Here is a 16,264-nt window from a genome sequence, read left to right as displayed (position 1 = left end):
ACAGATACCAGTCCCCCTCCAGGGGGCTGTGTTCAAGACCTCGCCGTTAGAAAAGTCCAGTATTTCAGCAAATTCCACCCATTATAATTAAGACGATTGTATACCTGGCTCAGGAAATGGAGCCGATACAGGAATTATGGGATCTCCTGGGATTATGGGATCTCATCCCGAGTGGAACATTTGCCCATCACACAAGGAGACAACAACTGAGACAACAACTACCCCACCAGCATGTCTTCCGAATCTGAGAGGAAACTAGACACCTAAGAGAAAACTCACACAGACACAGGGGAACATGCAAACTTCACACAGACGGTTCCTCAGGTCGGAATCGAACCCGTAGCGCCGCCTTATATAATGAGATGTTGATATTTTGTAATGCTGGTGCTGCGAATTGACAGAAAAAAAAACATCTTAATTGTTTAATTGCTTTTAATAGGATCCACACAGTGACGCATAACGGCCTGTTGTGTAACGTCAGGGGATAAAAGAGAAGGTGGGCGATTTGCAGACGCCTTCGCTATTCACCCACTTGGACCTGCTGTCCTTCTCAAGCAACGTCATGGCGAAAACAGGAAACGAGACTGTGTTCGTTCTAGGGTGAGAAAGTCCCAAGCTAACGAAAGCCGGGTGTTCCACTGGTGCGATCACACAAGCAACCCAGCCGACCAACTACGTACACCGCGGCGGAGGTATGGGCACGCCAGACGCAGGGTGCCTGACAAGAAAACGCTGCTCTTGCATATCATACCGGCTGCAGTCGAGCGGAGAGTTTTCGAACGGTTTTATGTGAGCTGAGAATTACATCACTGGGGAATCCCCCCTTCTCAACTGCGTCACGCTTCGGATCCGTCGAACCCAGTCGGAAGTGGCCCACGCGCCTCCCCCGGACAGCCACACGCTGGCACGCTCACACACAGCCCGCTCCCGCAGAGCCGCGGTGCTGCTGATGGAGTTTTTCTGCTGTTCGTCATAAAACAAGACACACATCTATCATGTACCTTGTTTTACAAGTTTGCCAAGGTGTTTGTTGAATTATTCTAACCCAATAATAATAATAATAATAATAATAATAATAATAATAATAATAATAATAATAATAATAATACCGATGTTCACAAACACACTCGAAACACTGTGGTTACGTAGTTCTTCACTCCTAAGCGCTATGGAGTGTGAAGTGGAGACAGCGAGACGTAGCTCTTCTGATGACAAGGAGCGAAGCTCTTTTTATACCCCGAATTTCACAGACTCCAGATGCACAACCCAAGTCATAGGAAGCAATAGATGTGTTTTACTCCCATAAATCTACAGGACTGGAGCCTTTTCGGCTGTGGGAACGGATGGTGGGTTATTATTATTATTATTATTATTATTATTATTATTATTGGTGATGGTGGTAATATTAATTGCATTGCTGATGTTTAATTAGCTTCTCTTGCTTTTAAGTTGCGTCATTTTTTCAGAACTTTTTTGTTCAATCAGAGGCTTGTTACTGTGTTACGGCTACTGCCGAGGTGACCCGGGCGCCGCGCAGGCGGAGGGCGATGCGGGCAGGGGCTGTCGCTGGGGCTCCGTGCAGAAGTCGCGGCAGTGCACTTGTGCGTGCACGACTGAGCCCGCCAGCGGCAACGCCGCTCTGTGGCGCTGGGGAGGTGTTGAAATCGACGGCAGCGGCGTGATGGGATTTGTCGACAGATCTCCGCGCCTTACTGCGTGATCCGCAGCAGTCTTTGAGCACTTGCACGGTTTGGAACGGCCTCGACACAGGGGGTGTGACTGGGTCGTTCAGCTCTCTTCAGGAGAAGAAACCCGCACTGTAGAGTTAGACGCACACACCAGACCGAAAGGAAGTTTGTAGGTGGCCGGGACCTCTCTCGCCGCAGTTGTGTTGTTGTTGGTTTTTTTTTTAAAGAAAGGGTTAAAATGATAAAAGCTAGCATGTGAATCCCCCCACCACCCTATCCCCCCCAACTTCCACACCCCCACCCTGAAAGCCGCCTCTCTACCCGGGAGAGGAAAGCTCTTTTTCGGTCAGATGGCGCGCTGCAGTCCGCCCCCGGGTCTCTCTCACCCACACACCCTGCAAAACACTGTCTTTAACAATGCGGTCCGCCGAGAGAGGACAGTAGCCAGAGAAAACAGGCAGCCCGCAGGACAACAAAGTATCGGCAAGAGCAGAAATTAAGGGGGGAACAATAAATATTATCATAAGATAAGAAACAGGGAGAATAGGGGGGTACAAAAACCAGGCGGGCATGTTGGACCAAAGTTTCTAGAAGTTCTGCCTAAACGTTTCGATTCCTGTCTGCGCCGGGGCGGTTGAGGGGTGAACAGGGAGCAGACCAAAGCCGAGGCAGAAGACGGAGCACAACTCACCCATCGGGACTTAAGGGAGAGCAGGGGAGGGCAACGGGGGAAACTCTCCGTTTTCTCTCACTTATTTCCCCCTACACACGCTCCTCTCCCTGCGCGGTGTTTTTTTTTTGCCTTTTCCAATTCAGCGTCGGAACAGCGACGAGCGCGAAAGCGTGAGCGGGACAGCCGCGCTCCGCAGCGAGGCGAGCCGGGCAGCTGGCTGGGCGTTCCCGCCGGGAGCCGAGCCGAGGAGCGCGCCCGCGGGGCACCGTCTCTACGTGATCGCAGCCGACCGGGCGGATCCCAGAGAGGTAGGGCGATCGTCTTTGCTTACCCGGTGACCTCGGAAGGAGCGGGTGCCACAGCCGGCTGCCTTCGTGCAATTTTGGGGTGCGAGTGATCCCGTACGGCTGCGGGTGGCAACTTCTGAAACTGTAACTATTGTGAAACGTTCTGCGTCAGGGCTAGAGCAAGACACACCGGCGTAAACCCCTCTTCACAGATGCCGTTCAGCACTTACATGATCTTTCCCACCCCCAGCTTGTGCGCTTATTATTACGTTTGCAGCTGTCCGCCCGTTCGCAGATCCGCGGAATCGCGACGTTTGCGAGTCGCCGGTGTTTCAGCCGCTGTAGGCAACCATTCTGACTGCCTCCCTCCCCCCGCGAGCAGGTTGTGTTTCTGAACATACTATCCTGATCGTGTTTCCCAAGTCCTGTGCTTCGCCGCTCCTCCAGATAAGTCGCTTTTGTATTCAGACCCTTGTAAATCAAACTTTTGCTGACCGCTGTTTTCCGTCAACAGCTGCAGAAAACAGAATTCTGTACTTTCGGGGGATCTAGAAATCAGAAATTGCGAGCTGTGCTCCACGTCATACGGTATCTTTGGTATTTTTCTATCTAAACCCGCTGCCCCCCGAAGAGCGCGCACGCAGTACGCAACGATGTATTGTCGAGAGGACGAGGTTACTGTCGCAAGTAAGAAGCCCCATGGGCGCATCACAGCCAGGGGGCTCGGTGATTAGGAATATCCTGATAGCGGATCGGTTGGGTTGTTCTATTGCTCCGTGGCGAGGTACTGCCGGCCACCGTGGGCAAGGCGCACCTTCTCCCGAGAAAGCGTCTCTTCTCCGAGCCAATAGACCGACGTCTCGCCAGACAGTGACCCCGATAAACCTTTATCTGCTAGAGGCGCCAAATGTCATCTCTTCTGCCTGTCTGGTCTTTCTGTGTCGGACGTGGCTGTGTCTTATCAGCATTCTTAAAAACGTGGGAAACGCAAGCATGCACTGTGTTAGATATCAGGATATCGAGGTGTTTTTGAAGAGTTGTCCCTCAACCGCTGCTGCCTTTGATATTCTCAGATTGCTCTGCTGGCGTGTTCAGTATTTAGTTTGCAGACAAGTGAGGTTCTATGCGTTTCGCTTTTCTGATTCTTTTTACTACTGTCTGCTACTGTGACAGCAGCTTAGGAAAACAAGCGGGCTGTGGCAGTGGAGTCGGCGAAGCACAAAGACGGCGTGGTTAATGGGATTTAGCTCCACGCACTTTACCCGATCCGTTTACTGGGATAAATACACGCCGCACCCCGAGTCAGTTCAGACCAGCTGCTAGCAAAATCCGAAATGGATCAAAGTGATGTGCAGTGGGAGTCTAGTGTTTCTCTGAGTAATAAACATAGTGGCAGCAACACCGCTAACAGCAATAGTGGTACTAATATGGACTTTCGGTGGTGATTGCTTCCACATGCACACGGTGCAGTCAGAACAAAGGCAGTGCCCGATCAGTGATGGTGCAGTTCTAGGTGGCTTGCATGAGTTGGGCTTGGTCACGGACCAGCGATTTGTTTTCCTGGCCTCTTGGCCCAACATCCGTCTCTCCTCCAGACTCGTTCTGGGAGCCTCACAGTCTCAGGTGAGGCAGAAAGCTACTTCGGTTAAGACCCACCCCCTAAATAATAATAATAATAATAATAATAATAATAATAATAATAATAATAATAATAAATTATTATGATTTAATAATCATTTGTTATTAATGGCGTTCTTCAGTCATAATTATTATGCCGATTTTCATATATGCACTCGAAACACTGTGTCCAAGCCATTTATATAGCGCCTTTCACCTCAAGTGGCCATAAAAGTGCCTGTAGAAAGGGGCCAACTTCTTCCACTGCTGCAGTGCAGCCCCACCTGAGTGACACGGCAGCTTGGGGGAGATGCGAGAACTGGCCTCAGCAGTTGAATTAGGGGTGCACTCCAACGAGCCCGGACTGTGCACCAGGCTTTCTTTTTTGTTGCTGACGCGCCTCGGCTCCCAGACGATGAAGTAAGAGGAGGGCCGTCCCAGATGCAGCCGGGACTGGGCTGGAAGGTGGGGCTGGGGGGTCACGGGGGCCGGTGAGTCATCCAGCGTCTCTCCTGTGCTCTGCGCCCCCGCAGGTCATGTCTCTGCCGCGGACTCTGGGGGAGCTGCAGCTGTACCGGGTGTTGCAGCGCGCCAACCTGCTGGCCTACTACGACACCTTCATCCAGCAGGGCGGCGACGACGTGCAGCAGCTGTGCGAGGCCGGGGAGGAGGAGTTCCTGGAGATCATGGCGCTGGTGGGCATGGCCACCAAGCCCCTGCACGTGCGCCGCCTGCAGAAGGCCCTGCGCGACTGGGCCGCCAACCCCGCCCTGTTCAACCAGCCCCTCGCCAGCGTGCCCCTCAACAGCATCCCGCTCTTCAAGATCGACGCCACGGCCGGGGCGGCGGGGGCGCGGAAGTCCCTCAGCAACGGCCAGCCGGGATCCCCCGGGGTGGACAGGGAGGGCAGCCAGGAGCGGGCCTCCCTGACTCCCATGCGCAGCACCAGTCCCAAGAGCCCCTGCTCCCAGGCCTCGCCCCAGCCCGAGGGCATCCTCTACCGGGACAAGCTGTCGCCCATGGACCCCCAGTGGCTCAGCCCTGACCCGGATGGGAACGGCGCCGGGGGGTCGGGCGCCGACGAGGAGCAGCCCAGCCCCCCCCTCCCTCCCCCTCCCGCCTCCTGCACCCCCCCCCTGCCCTTGGCCCCCTCCTCCTCCTCCTCCTCCTCCTCCTCCGCCGGCCCCCCGTCCGCCGCCTGGCCCGGCGGCCGGCTGGAGCCCGAGACGGCCCGGGCGGTGGCGGAGAGCGTGGCGCGCCTGCTGCGGACGGTGCCGCGGGCCGAGCCCGGGGAGGTGAAGGCCCTGCTCAAGCTGAACAAGAAGCTGGCCAAGACGGTGGGGCACATCTTCGGGCTGGAGCCCGGCGACCCGGCCAAGGAGGAGGAGATCCGCAAGTACAGCCTGATCTACGGGCGCTTCGACTCCAAGCGGCGGGAGGGCAAGCAGCTGACTCACCACGAGGTGCGGCTCGCCGTCCTGACGCACGGGGCTCAGCCTGCTTGTGTCCCCTGTGCCTCCTGCGTGTTCAGGCTTCGCAGCCCTGAGTCATCACAGCTCCCCGTCCTCGGGTTTCCAGCACCGGGGTGGGATATGGTCCAATCGGAGAGCAGGCAGACACAGCGTGGTGCAGCGGAGAGCTGCTGCAAACCATGACGCTAGCTGGGGGGAGGGCGCGGGGGGGGTCTGTAGCAGAAACAGATTAGTTCTTGGGTGAAGCCAAGGGAAGCTGGGAAGATTCGAAATACAGTATGACGTGCAGAACATGCCACTGCGATCTCCTGCTGTCACTGTACAGACCCCCACACTCGCTGTGAGTCGGACAGCTGCTGTACAGTGGGGCAGGGATGCACTCTGAAGGCTGTCTAACAGCACGTCTCCTTTACACACAGCTGCAGAGCCACGCTTCAGGAGCCAGTATCTGCAATTAGAGTACTCCCTGTGACATAAGTCCTGTGTGTATCAGGTGTATCACTTGGTCAGCGACATCTCTCCCAGGCGTTTTCAAAATTCATGCCAGCAGTTGCGTCTGCGGCTCTTCTCCACGCTCTGAGGCGCAGGTGTGAATGATTTATCAAGGAGGACCTGCGCTATGAGGCGTATGAGTAACGCGGCGCTGTAGCAAGACTGAACACGCTCCGGCAGGGTGCTGCTGCAATCGCACGACAGATCGGCTCATTTGTGTTCTTCCCGAGCCTCCGGAGCTGATTTCAATTTGAAGTTGAAGCTCACGCGCAGCACGGAATGAGATAGAGACCTCAGTGATGATATTGAATTTTTTTAACAGCCCATTACACTGTAAAACGGAAGCCACTATGTTCTGCCTTCCTTTCCTATAACTTGAACCTTTCCCATTGCCGAACTTCAAGCCAAGAAGCCTTACAATCAATCGATCGATCAATCAATCAATCTATCCATTGGATGATTAGTTGACTTTTCTTAACTAGCCTTTCAAGCTACATCGCAGACAGCATGAAAGAGTGTGAAGGAGTGGCTGGAATGCAGGTGTGTGGTGTGATATAACTGGTGAGGCGGCTTGTCTGGCCTGTGGGAGGAGGGGGCGAAGGTCCTCCCTTGCGCGTGCCAGACCCGGGCGTGAGCTTCCTGCGTCTCCCTGCAGATGATCATCAACGAGGCCGCCGCCCAGTTCTGCATCCGCGACAACGCCTTGCTCCTGCGGCGCGTGGAGCTCTTCTCGCTGGCCAGGCAGGTGGCGCGGGAGTGCGCCTACACCTCCACGCTGAAGAACGCCAGGTCGGTGGCCGCCCCCCCGCCCCCGCCCGCAGCCCGCCCGCCGGCCGACGCCGTCTCCGTCCCCCTGTGCGTTCGGCCAGCGTGCATTGTGGGGTTCAAGCTTTGTCTCCACCTGCACGTCTGTGAGTTGCTGTCACACGCAAACTAGCCCGCTGCGTGCTCTGGTTTGTGTCACAGCTGCCATGTGCAAGGCTCCATCAAGATCGCGTTGCGAAGCGAAATCACCAGCTGGTAAGCAGAGATACTGCTTGTACCGTTGCTTGTGCTCATCGTTCAGAAAAAAGGCTTTGGTTTTTCTGAGGCTTATTGTGCTGGTGTCATACATTAACCTGAGTGCTTCACTGAACCTCTCTGTGCTGACTTTCACGAGGTTCAGCATTGGCTGCAAGCACCTGACTGTCGCCAGCAGCACTCATACTGTTTGCTACCCTGGCTTTTCTTACAGACTGTAACACATTGCTCCTGGCCTTTAAGGACACAGAGGAAATCACCTTGCCCCTCTTGGGAATCTCTTCTTTAAAACCTCCTGCTCCATTGTAGATGTGTCTTTTTGTATTTTGTCTGATTCTTATATAGTTTTGTTTCCTAAGTTTTTATCGTACAGCACTTCAGAATAACCTGAAGAAAGAAAGACGCTGGACATACAGATTACTATTATTAGCTTTATCATTAAGACATTGTTGCTTTTCTTTGCCTGGCCCTGATTTAACAAGACCAGAAGAGTGGCTCGGAAACCGTTTAGTCTCGAACCCCTGATCTGAGCTGGGATAAAGGCGTCCCTCTCAAATCTCTGCCCGTCTGGGGGGGGTAAGGAGTTTTAACTGTAAAACTGTAAGGAGTTCCTGTCGGGGGGAGTGGGCTTCTCAGACATAATGTCATCTTTTCTCAAAGAGAATAATACAGTATGTAGGGGAGGCATCTATCTGTTCAAGGAGAAGCATCTTGTAAGGGGAAGAGCACAGGCGTGTTTGACAGAGACATGAATGTTTAAAATGTGCAAAATTATTTCTGTACTCCATTCACTAATCTTTTTTAACACTTACACTCCGTTGTGACCAGTGGGGTGCCCACCCCTGCCCTGACGCCGTGCGGGCTATGCGGCTCACTCGTGTCGTTGCCACACCTCGGCCCTGAGGATCCTCTGAGCCAGGCTAGCAGTCACTTACACCCCCTCTCCATCCCTCCCCCCGCAGGACGAGCATGGAGGACTGCCCCCTACCGGCCCAGAAGAAGATCAAACAGGAGGTACGTGGGGGTCTGCGCTGACGTGCTGAGACGCGTTCCGAAAGCGGAATCGGTCAGCAGAGAGGGGAGCGTGGGTTAGCACTTTGGGGGAGAGAAGTAAAGGTCAGTGGAGTCAGTCTTCATTTATGAGTCACGGAGTGTTATTATAATTACATTACGGGCTTTTATTGCAGTGGAGAAACGTGTACTGTATGTTATGCATATATCCTTTCCACAGACACACAACAGTGCTCTCAGATGACTCAGGAGTTTGTCAGGCAAGCAAATACGGAAAAGGAAATATATGCTTCACAGAAAAGGGAGCCCACCCTGCTTCTCTGGTCTCTAGTTATCTTGCTGATCTTTGTTATCTGGCCCAGATTTATTTGAGGGCTCTGGGAAACGTGGTTCGCCAATGTGGCTGGGGAGCTTGTTCCAGGCACCTGCCACCCTCTGCGTAAAGAAGCACAATTCGTTCCCAGCCCTAAAGGCACTGAGTTTCGGTACCATCGTGTTCAGTGCTCCTTGTCCAGCTGTCCTGACTTTTTCCCAGTGAATGTTTCTGGGATAAATGCTTGTGGGTTAATCACCTGTTGTGACACAGAGGCAAGACCCCTTCCATTATTGCAGAGAGAGAGCCAGAGAGGCCGGTGCTATGTATTAAATGCATGTGAAATGACTCATTGTCTGTAATGTATCCTGGAGGGCCAGAGTCCTGCAGGATTGGCAAATGTCCTTCCACTGGCCAGTGATTAAGACCTTTGAATGCAGGAGATTTGACTTTGCATACAAAAGATTAGTGAGACCCAGTAATGGAAACCCTGGGACCCATGGCCCTGGAGGCCTGGAATGGGTTCGACAGCGCGGATGAAGGCACTCGCCCGAGACAGTGGCTGAGTGACCGCACGTCCACTCCTGGACTGACAGGACTTCAAACGCTGCCTACATGCAGACATTCCGAGTCACCCGCGTGCTGCCGGACCACCCTGACAGCTCAAGCCCCCTGGCCCGCAGGAGTCTGACTGGGTGGCTTGGCTGCCCTGCGCTGTGTTGCAGGTGGTGATATCAGAGTGCGTCTCCTCCTCTCACGATGTGGCGGAGGGGCAGCCCACCGGCTCGGAGAGCTACCACCAGGGGGTGCTGAGACATGGCGCGGACGAAGACAGCCTGTCTGGAGAGAGCCTGGATGGGCACGCACAGGGTAGGGCACGTATCTCCAGCTTCGGCCAGGGCTTCACAGTCTGCACCCTCTCCAGTCTTATCAGTGACGGCTTCTGGTCGCTCTGAGATGATGGCTGCTTTCAGGGGCAGTGGTTAGTGCTCGGGACCCGTTACCAGAGGGTTGTTGGTTCGAGTGCTCACTGGGGAGATTGCTGTTGTGTTTTTGAGTGTGATATTTTGCATAGATTAATCCAGTCACTCCATCTGAACATATCTGCTCCAATAGTACTCACTAGCAGTTGTGCTGTGATGGACTGTAATTTTGTGGGTGTTATTCTCATGCTCTCAGTGCTCTTGATGCTGCACAAACAGGGTTAATCTCTGGCACTTTAAACCATGTGAACGAGTTAACCTACCAGTTATTCCTGCTTTGGGGAAAAAAAGGCAAAACACCATTCAGAAAATGGAGGTTACTCAAACACTGGAAGCTTGGCCAAGAGAATATCTGGAAGCTTGGCCAAGAGAATTAGGCAGGGCGTGATGTAGATGCACACATCAGTGATGTTGCTGTCTTCTGGAGGCTATATATTTTAATATGGCAAAGCTGTACATAACACTGCCTGTGGTTTTCTGGTTGGCAAAGGAATGCTGTTTAATGAAGCTATTTGAATTTTTAAATCACGAAGCAAAGCCAAAGTCAAAACAAACTAGATAAAAATAGCGCAGCTGGAAACATATGACCTAATCATTTTGATTTCCTGCTTGATGTTAAGCTATACAACTAAAAAGCCTTGAATTCCTAATATGGAAAATTGTACCAGCTACCTAAGAGGTATGAAAAGTGTGACTTTTATATTTTCCTGTGTATTTGTCACAACAGTGAGGTTCTGCAAACTTCAGGCACAGAGCAAAACAGCCAAATAAGGTGTGTTCAAGTCCCCTTCTGCCTTTCATCCTGTAATAAGAGTATTGTGAATTAAGACCTGTTATGTTAGCGTGTACACTAGTTTCTACATCAGTGTAGTGTACATCAGTATAAATTCTCCAGCAGTCATGCAGGGAGGTTCTGACTGGCTGTCATCTCACAGAATGTAACAGCACCTCTCCAGTGTCCACAACACAGCTAGTGACCCTGTCTGTCTGCCCGACCCCTCAGGTGTGGGATCCCAGTCCAGCCACTCCTCGTCCCCCTGCCCCCCCGCTGACCCCCCCGCCACTGCGGCTGCTCCCTCTGCCTGGAGCCGGCACCTCATGCAGCAGACTCTCATGGACGAGGGGCTGCGATTGGCCAGGCTGGTGTCACATGACAACGTGGGCCGGGTCAGCCCAGGAATGACAGTGGTGGTCCAAGCTGCGGGTGAGTTGGGGAAGGGGGGGTCAGAGGTGATACTGATGCGAGAAATGAATTCCGGGAATTACTGTTACTGATCATACTGATACCCAGAGCCTATTGCTTTTTTTTCTTGCATGCCAGGATTCCAGGAATTCACAGACAGGGAGGGCCACATCTCTGTAATGAGGGCTCCCCACATGTATTTATTGTGTTTTAGCACCTTGTTTTCACTTCCTGTTGAATGGAGCTTATAATGAAAGTTCAGAAGGGGTGACAGCAACCAAGTTCAATCAGACTGAGCAGTCACAAAATCACAACCACTTCTGACATCATTTCCTCTCCTAAAACGCTATAAATACTGTCCGCGATTCCCTTATTTACTTCGAATTTCTGTGAGCGTTTGACCTTCAGCTCTGCAGCTGCCCCTTGGTCACCCCTCACTCTGCATGGTGGTCCAAGCATACTCCTCCTGTGGCCAGGAGATTAGCCCTTAGCCCTGTTTGGTTAAGCCGAATTTTGATGAAACACTCCATAAAACCTTAAACTACACTTACTTCCTGGGTGGTGTTGTTCCTAGTGAATTCACCCTGGCGTCAGTGGCCCAGGTGCACTATAATAGAAGACTTTCCTTAGAAACCTCTCTTTCGGTGTCTCATGGCTCAAGCTAAGGGAAACCACAGGAAAGGAGGGGTGACTCCGGTGAGTTGTTTTGGGGTTTCCTGCACGAGGTGTGCCCTGTCTGCTGCGAATGGGTGCCTGTCAGTGTCCTGCCCTGCGGGTGTAAACGTTCTCGGCTGTAGATCTTGCTGGGCCTCGTAGCGAGAGGAGAGGCTTGTTATGCACCGGTGCTGACAGACCTCGCACTGGTACTGGTGAACAGTTCATTCAGGACGACTCAAGAGCTGTACTCCTCTGTCAAGTGGCCTCTGTTTTTCTCATTCTTCCTTCCTTCTGAGGCAGATTCTTCTTCTTAATTGCCTTTTCTCTGGCTGTGCAGAGAGTCTCCTTCAGTGTGTTTCAGCCTGAGCTAATTCTAGCTTCAGCTGGGGGGAGGGGGGCGGCAGAGTGAGGGGGAGGCGGAGAGGTGGGGGGGGGGTGTTGAATTGGAAACCCCCCCTGACGTCAGAGCAGAGGGAGACAGACGTGTGTCTGTGGGCGGGGGTTTGCAGGGAGCTGGAGGGGAGGGGGGGATGTGTGTGGGTGGGTAGTGGTGGGAGGGGAGTAACTGAGAGCTGCTTTCGCATGGCACAGTGGTGTAAAAATAAAAAAAGCTGTGGGCAGGGAGCTGGTTGCCATCTCAGATTCTTTTTTTTTTTTTTTAGAAAAAGCAGGAGAATTATTTTATTTGAATATGACGTCTCTGCTCATCAGCCTTTCCCCTCTCTCCCCCTCCTGTCTCGCTCTGTTTCCTGATATTATGTGCTCCCTGATTCGGAAAGCAGCGCTGAAAGGCACCTTCCATGCATGCTGAAGGGGTCTGTTTCAAAGACCTGCACCCAGCTGCTCAGGCAGATTAAGGCATTATGATTAAGATGTTCACATTTCCCCAGCTGCAATATCTTGGGCATTTGTGTTCTGCTCTTTGGAAAGTCTCTGTATCGAGTCAGAGCCCTCCCATATTTAAAAGGAGACACAAAACACACCATCGATTCCTGGTATAGACCTGGTAAACACACACGCATCTGAGCACAAGGCTGACCCACACCAGAAACAGCTGTATTCATCCCTGCTGAGATCTGTGCTTGTGCTGAGTGCGTATTACTGTGTGGGGATACTACAGGGTCAGACACGTACACATCCAGCATGAGAGCTGTTCTTACAGGGCACTGCTAAAGAAAAGCAGCATCTTGAAATAAAGGTGTCAAGAAAATTGATCGTCAAAGAGCAGTAAAATTTGGTATGCACGCAGAAAGGAGCACGCTCTCATGGACAATGATGAGGATGGTCAGTGAGGGTCCAGCAAGCTCTGACCCACAAGGCTGCAGGTGCCACTGGGTTTCAGTCCTCCACTCATCCTCAATTAGGTTATCATGAGCCTTTAACTGCAAAGTGTTGCTCTGCTGCAGGCCCACAGTGCACTGATCTCTGTCAGTCTGCTGTTCAACAGCACGCTCGGCTGTTTGCACGTTTTTGGGCTTACTAGTGGAACTAAAAAGACCGGACAGCGTGGAACAGGGGTTTCACAATGGCATCTGCTCCAGATAAGCCAAGGTGACTAACGTAGTTCAAGCAGGGAGCTGCGTCAGCATGCGTAGCCTGCAAAGGAACAAGTAAAGGTTTATTCCCTGCTGAAAAGAGAAGAAAAGAAACACAACGTTTTGGCTGTGATTCACGCCCGAAGAAGGCTCCACAGCTGAAACATTGTGTTTCTCTTCTTCTCTTTTCAGCAGGGAATAAACCTTTATTTGTCCCGAGGCGACTAACGTTGGGTTAGGGATTAACACACTGTTAAAGACCATGCGCAAGAGGGTGTGCCCAGACTGATCATCTGCACGGCCCGTTTCTTTGCAGAGCAGGAAGACAGAGCCAGCGAGAGGCGCCTGTCCCAGCACCGGAGAAGAAGCAGCTCCTGCAGTACCAAAGACGATTCGGATCACAGCGGAAAGTGAGAGCCCCCCACCTTCCCCACCACCACCTACCTACCCCACTTTCACCCTCCCCACAATTCATACCCCTACCCCCAGCCATCCTCTATCCAGCAATAATTTCCTTCTCTTCTGCCAAAACCTGTCCGGACCCCTCTGCAGTGCAACACAAGCTGCAGTAACACGGACCGGCCTGAGGGGGGGCAGCAGAGGGTCTGCCTCAAACCTTCCTTTAGAGATTTTTTTTTTCTGGTGCTATTATCTCTTTTTTTTTTTTCGTGTGGTTCAACTTGTGTTCCCGTGGCCCTGGCCTGAGCCCGTGGGATTGGCGAATGGCAGCCGCAGCGCCTGGGAGCGTCAGGAAAACGCAGCGTCCTGCCCCGCTCACGGTTCGAGTCCCAGAGTGATCTGGAGCGCGCGAGCTGAGCGGGGGAAACCGCCGGAGCCCGGTGGTGGAGGGGCGACATGTTTCAGAGTCTGAAAAGAGCTGGAACGAGCTGAGGCGAGAGGACAGGTTGGCGAGAAAGTGAAAGCCTGGGGCGATGAGCGAGGAGAGCGGTTGTTACCGTGATAATTATACTAGTGAAGCAAAGCAGTGCACCGAGGGGGAGAAAAGACCTTAAGCCAGTGGAAACGCAGGGCAATTAGTGACTACAACGTACTGTGTACAGAAAAACTGTGCTAAAAGCGTCCATTACAATGAAAACACACTTTGGTTAAGTCTCAGATCGGAGGCGCTGCCTGCTCATCTGATTCCGAAATCACAGGACAGTGTTGTGGGACAGAGGCAGGCGACAGAGGTAGCGATGACGACCTCGTCTGAGCCGACTCCTCGTGTTGGCAAGGGATCACGCCCGCTGAAGCCCATGTGACCTGCTGTGCCGGTGACCCCCCCCCCTCGAGGCCAGGTCAAGCCCGGGTCACCGAACATCAGGGTTGTCCTGCCACTGTGTGAGTGCTCCTGCTGTCTGCCTGGGGGCTTCCGGGCGCTGATTGGCTGTCTCGGCTCTGACTGACGCTTGGGCCTCCGTGTCCCAGCAGCCCCCTGCATGCCAGCTGATGCGTCTGGCGAAACGCGGCTTTGGATTCGGGCTCGGGCACGTGCCGGCGAACCAACAGCACGCCATCGTCCCTCAGCGCTTTCAATGGCTCGTGCTTCGGTTTGGGTAGATCGGAGCTCCTCCTCTCGTTTCTCTGGGTGTTTTTCCACAGTACATCTATTTTTTTTCGGGGTTGTTGTTGTTGCTGTTTATAGTAGAAATTATGCAACCTATTTTGTGTCTGAGCTGTTGGCAGTAACTTTAGCCAACAGGGCTGGTACAAGTCCTTTGCTCACCAAGGAAGATTTGCCAAACAGGCACATTCTGGTCCCATGAAGAGTCAGAGTCTTCAGGATTTGCTCCAGCCACACTCTTGTCTGTCTTGTTTATTAAGACTTAGGCACGGGTCAACTTGACAAACCTGCTCATTTTGGCACTTCCAGGCCCAAATACAGCCCCTTGATTTCGGAGTACAAGCAAGATGCTGGTTTATAGCAAGCTTCCCTGCTACAGAAAGCCATCATCAAAGAGACACAGTTGGAACACCTGATCATCTAAAACAGCTCCACTGGTAGTAAGCTCAAAAACATCAGACTAGCCGAAATCATTCTTAACACACTTCTGGGCTGCCACCCCTGTATGCTACTGCAATACTCTGGTTAACTCAGCTGTAGCACAGCACAGTCATACCACTGGGAACCATGAGAAGGCACAGAGAGGTGTGGTCAAGTAAGACGCAAAGTTAAGTGTCAATAATCAATGCATAAACGTGATGAATCAAACGCTCCTGTCGGGCAGCTGGGCCTGTAAGGGAGAGTTAAGGGGTGAAGTGGTGTGGACGCTCAGTAGCCTTGTCTGCACTGACATTCAGCAATGGTCTGTGCGCAGGTCACGGACTGGTGTCTCTAAGCAGCTGCCCAAGCTCACAGCTCTCGAAATGAGATCCTGGCTTCCTTAGCCAGATGGGTCTCCCACCGAGTCAGTGATGTACCAATACACTACCCTACTGATTGTCCTGGTGCTGGGGGGCACGAGGGGGTCTGAGAGTCTCTTGCACCATACCCACAAGCAAACTCTTCAGGCCTGCACAGTAACTGCGACTCGGACTTGGATGACAAGCACACCCCTGCTCCAGTCCTCAGGACACTCCCCATCACCCGGCCGTGCTGAGAGAGGGCCGTGCCCTGGAACCAGGAGGGAACGTCATGGCACTACATTCACAGTACCGCCCTCACAGACACAGACAAGAGGCTGCCCCCGCCAACAAGGAAACCCAAGGGCAGGGTGGGGCAGGGGTGCAGCTACTGAGGCAAATAGTTGATTTGGTTAAGTAGCCAAGAGTGTGGCTGCAGAACAAATAGGAAGATCTGACCAGACTGGAGCTTGATACCCCTGGGTTACAGGAGTGCAAAGGAAGAGCGCCCCCTGGGTGGCTAAACCTGCCATTACACCTTTAGTTGCCTAGATCCTCTGGCTCGAGAGCATTAGACAACCTCTTGATTTTATTATGTTGTACAGTAGATTATTTATTTTGTTAATTTTCAATAAAAATTTATTTTATGGTTTACACGGTCAGCGTGCTCTTTCTGCGTATTCTTTCCTTCTTTCTTGTCGATCCCAGGGTTCCCGATCCACTGACAGAATAAGGTCTTGGTTTCGAAGTCGATCCCATTTTTTTAAATTGACTCTTATACCCCTGCAGACCCCCTCTCCTCACCCACAGATTGAAACAAATTCTCAAAGGTCAGCGTGGAAAACGTCTTGCTCTTTTTTGTACGACCCTGTCAAAGTTCTGTGTTCCTCAGCTGTGAAGCCAAGTCAGTCTCTGCTAATCCTCAACTGGTCAGTCTCATTGCCAGGGAAGAGAGAAGGGACAGCAAATAGAGTCACACACTGTCTTTCG

At 52.5% G+C, this 16,264-nt stretch overlaps 1 protein-coding gene across 4 annotated transcripts; it reads left to right on the top strand.

Annotated features, from left to right (window-relative positions):
- Window positions 1-449: 449 nt before the first annotated feature.
- Window positions 450-15,928, top strand: nab2 (NGFI-A binding protein 2 (EGR1 binding protein 2)). 4 transcript variants are annotated; one of them, XM_088634740.1, is made up of 8 exons: window positions 450-1,346; window positions 2,505-2,669; window positions 4,799-5,728; window positions 6,885-7,018; window positions 8,212-8,263; window positions 9,299-9,443; window positions 10,560-10,760; window positions 13,253-15,928. In XM_088634740.1, the coding sequence occupies exons 1-8, from the start codon at window positions 1,344-1,346 to the stop codon at window positions 13,501-13,503; spliced, it is 1,881 nt and encodes a 626-aa protein (XP_088490866.1). In that variant the 5' UTR covers window positions 450-1,343; the 3' UTR covers window positions 13,504-15,928. The 4 variants fall into 4 exon arrangements, with proteins under 4 accessions (XP_088490866.1, XP_088490885.1, XP_088490893.1 ...); XM_088634759.1 differs by having other exon boundaries at window positions 458-1,346; window positions 13,248-13,477; XM_088634767.1 differs by lacking the exons at window positions 450-1,346; window positions 2,505-2,669 and adding an exon at window positions 2,939-3,030.
- Window positions 15,929-16,264: the final 336 nt, after the last annotated feature.

Source organism: Lepisosteus platostomus, chromosome 1, assembly GCF_059453375.1.
Source record: "Lepisosteus platostomus isolate fLepPlt1 chromosome 1, fLepPlt1.hap1, whole genome shotgun sequence".
Taxonomy (NCBI): Eukaryota; Metazoa; Chordata; class Actinopteri; order Semionotiformes; family Lepisosteidae; genus Lepisosteus; species Lepisosteus platostomus.
Note: the sequence above shows the minus strand (reverse complement) of the source record. Positions and strands in the feature narration are given on the sequence as shown.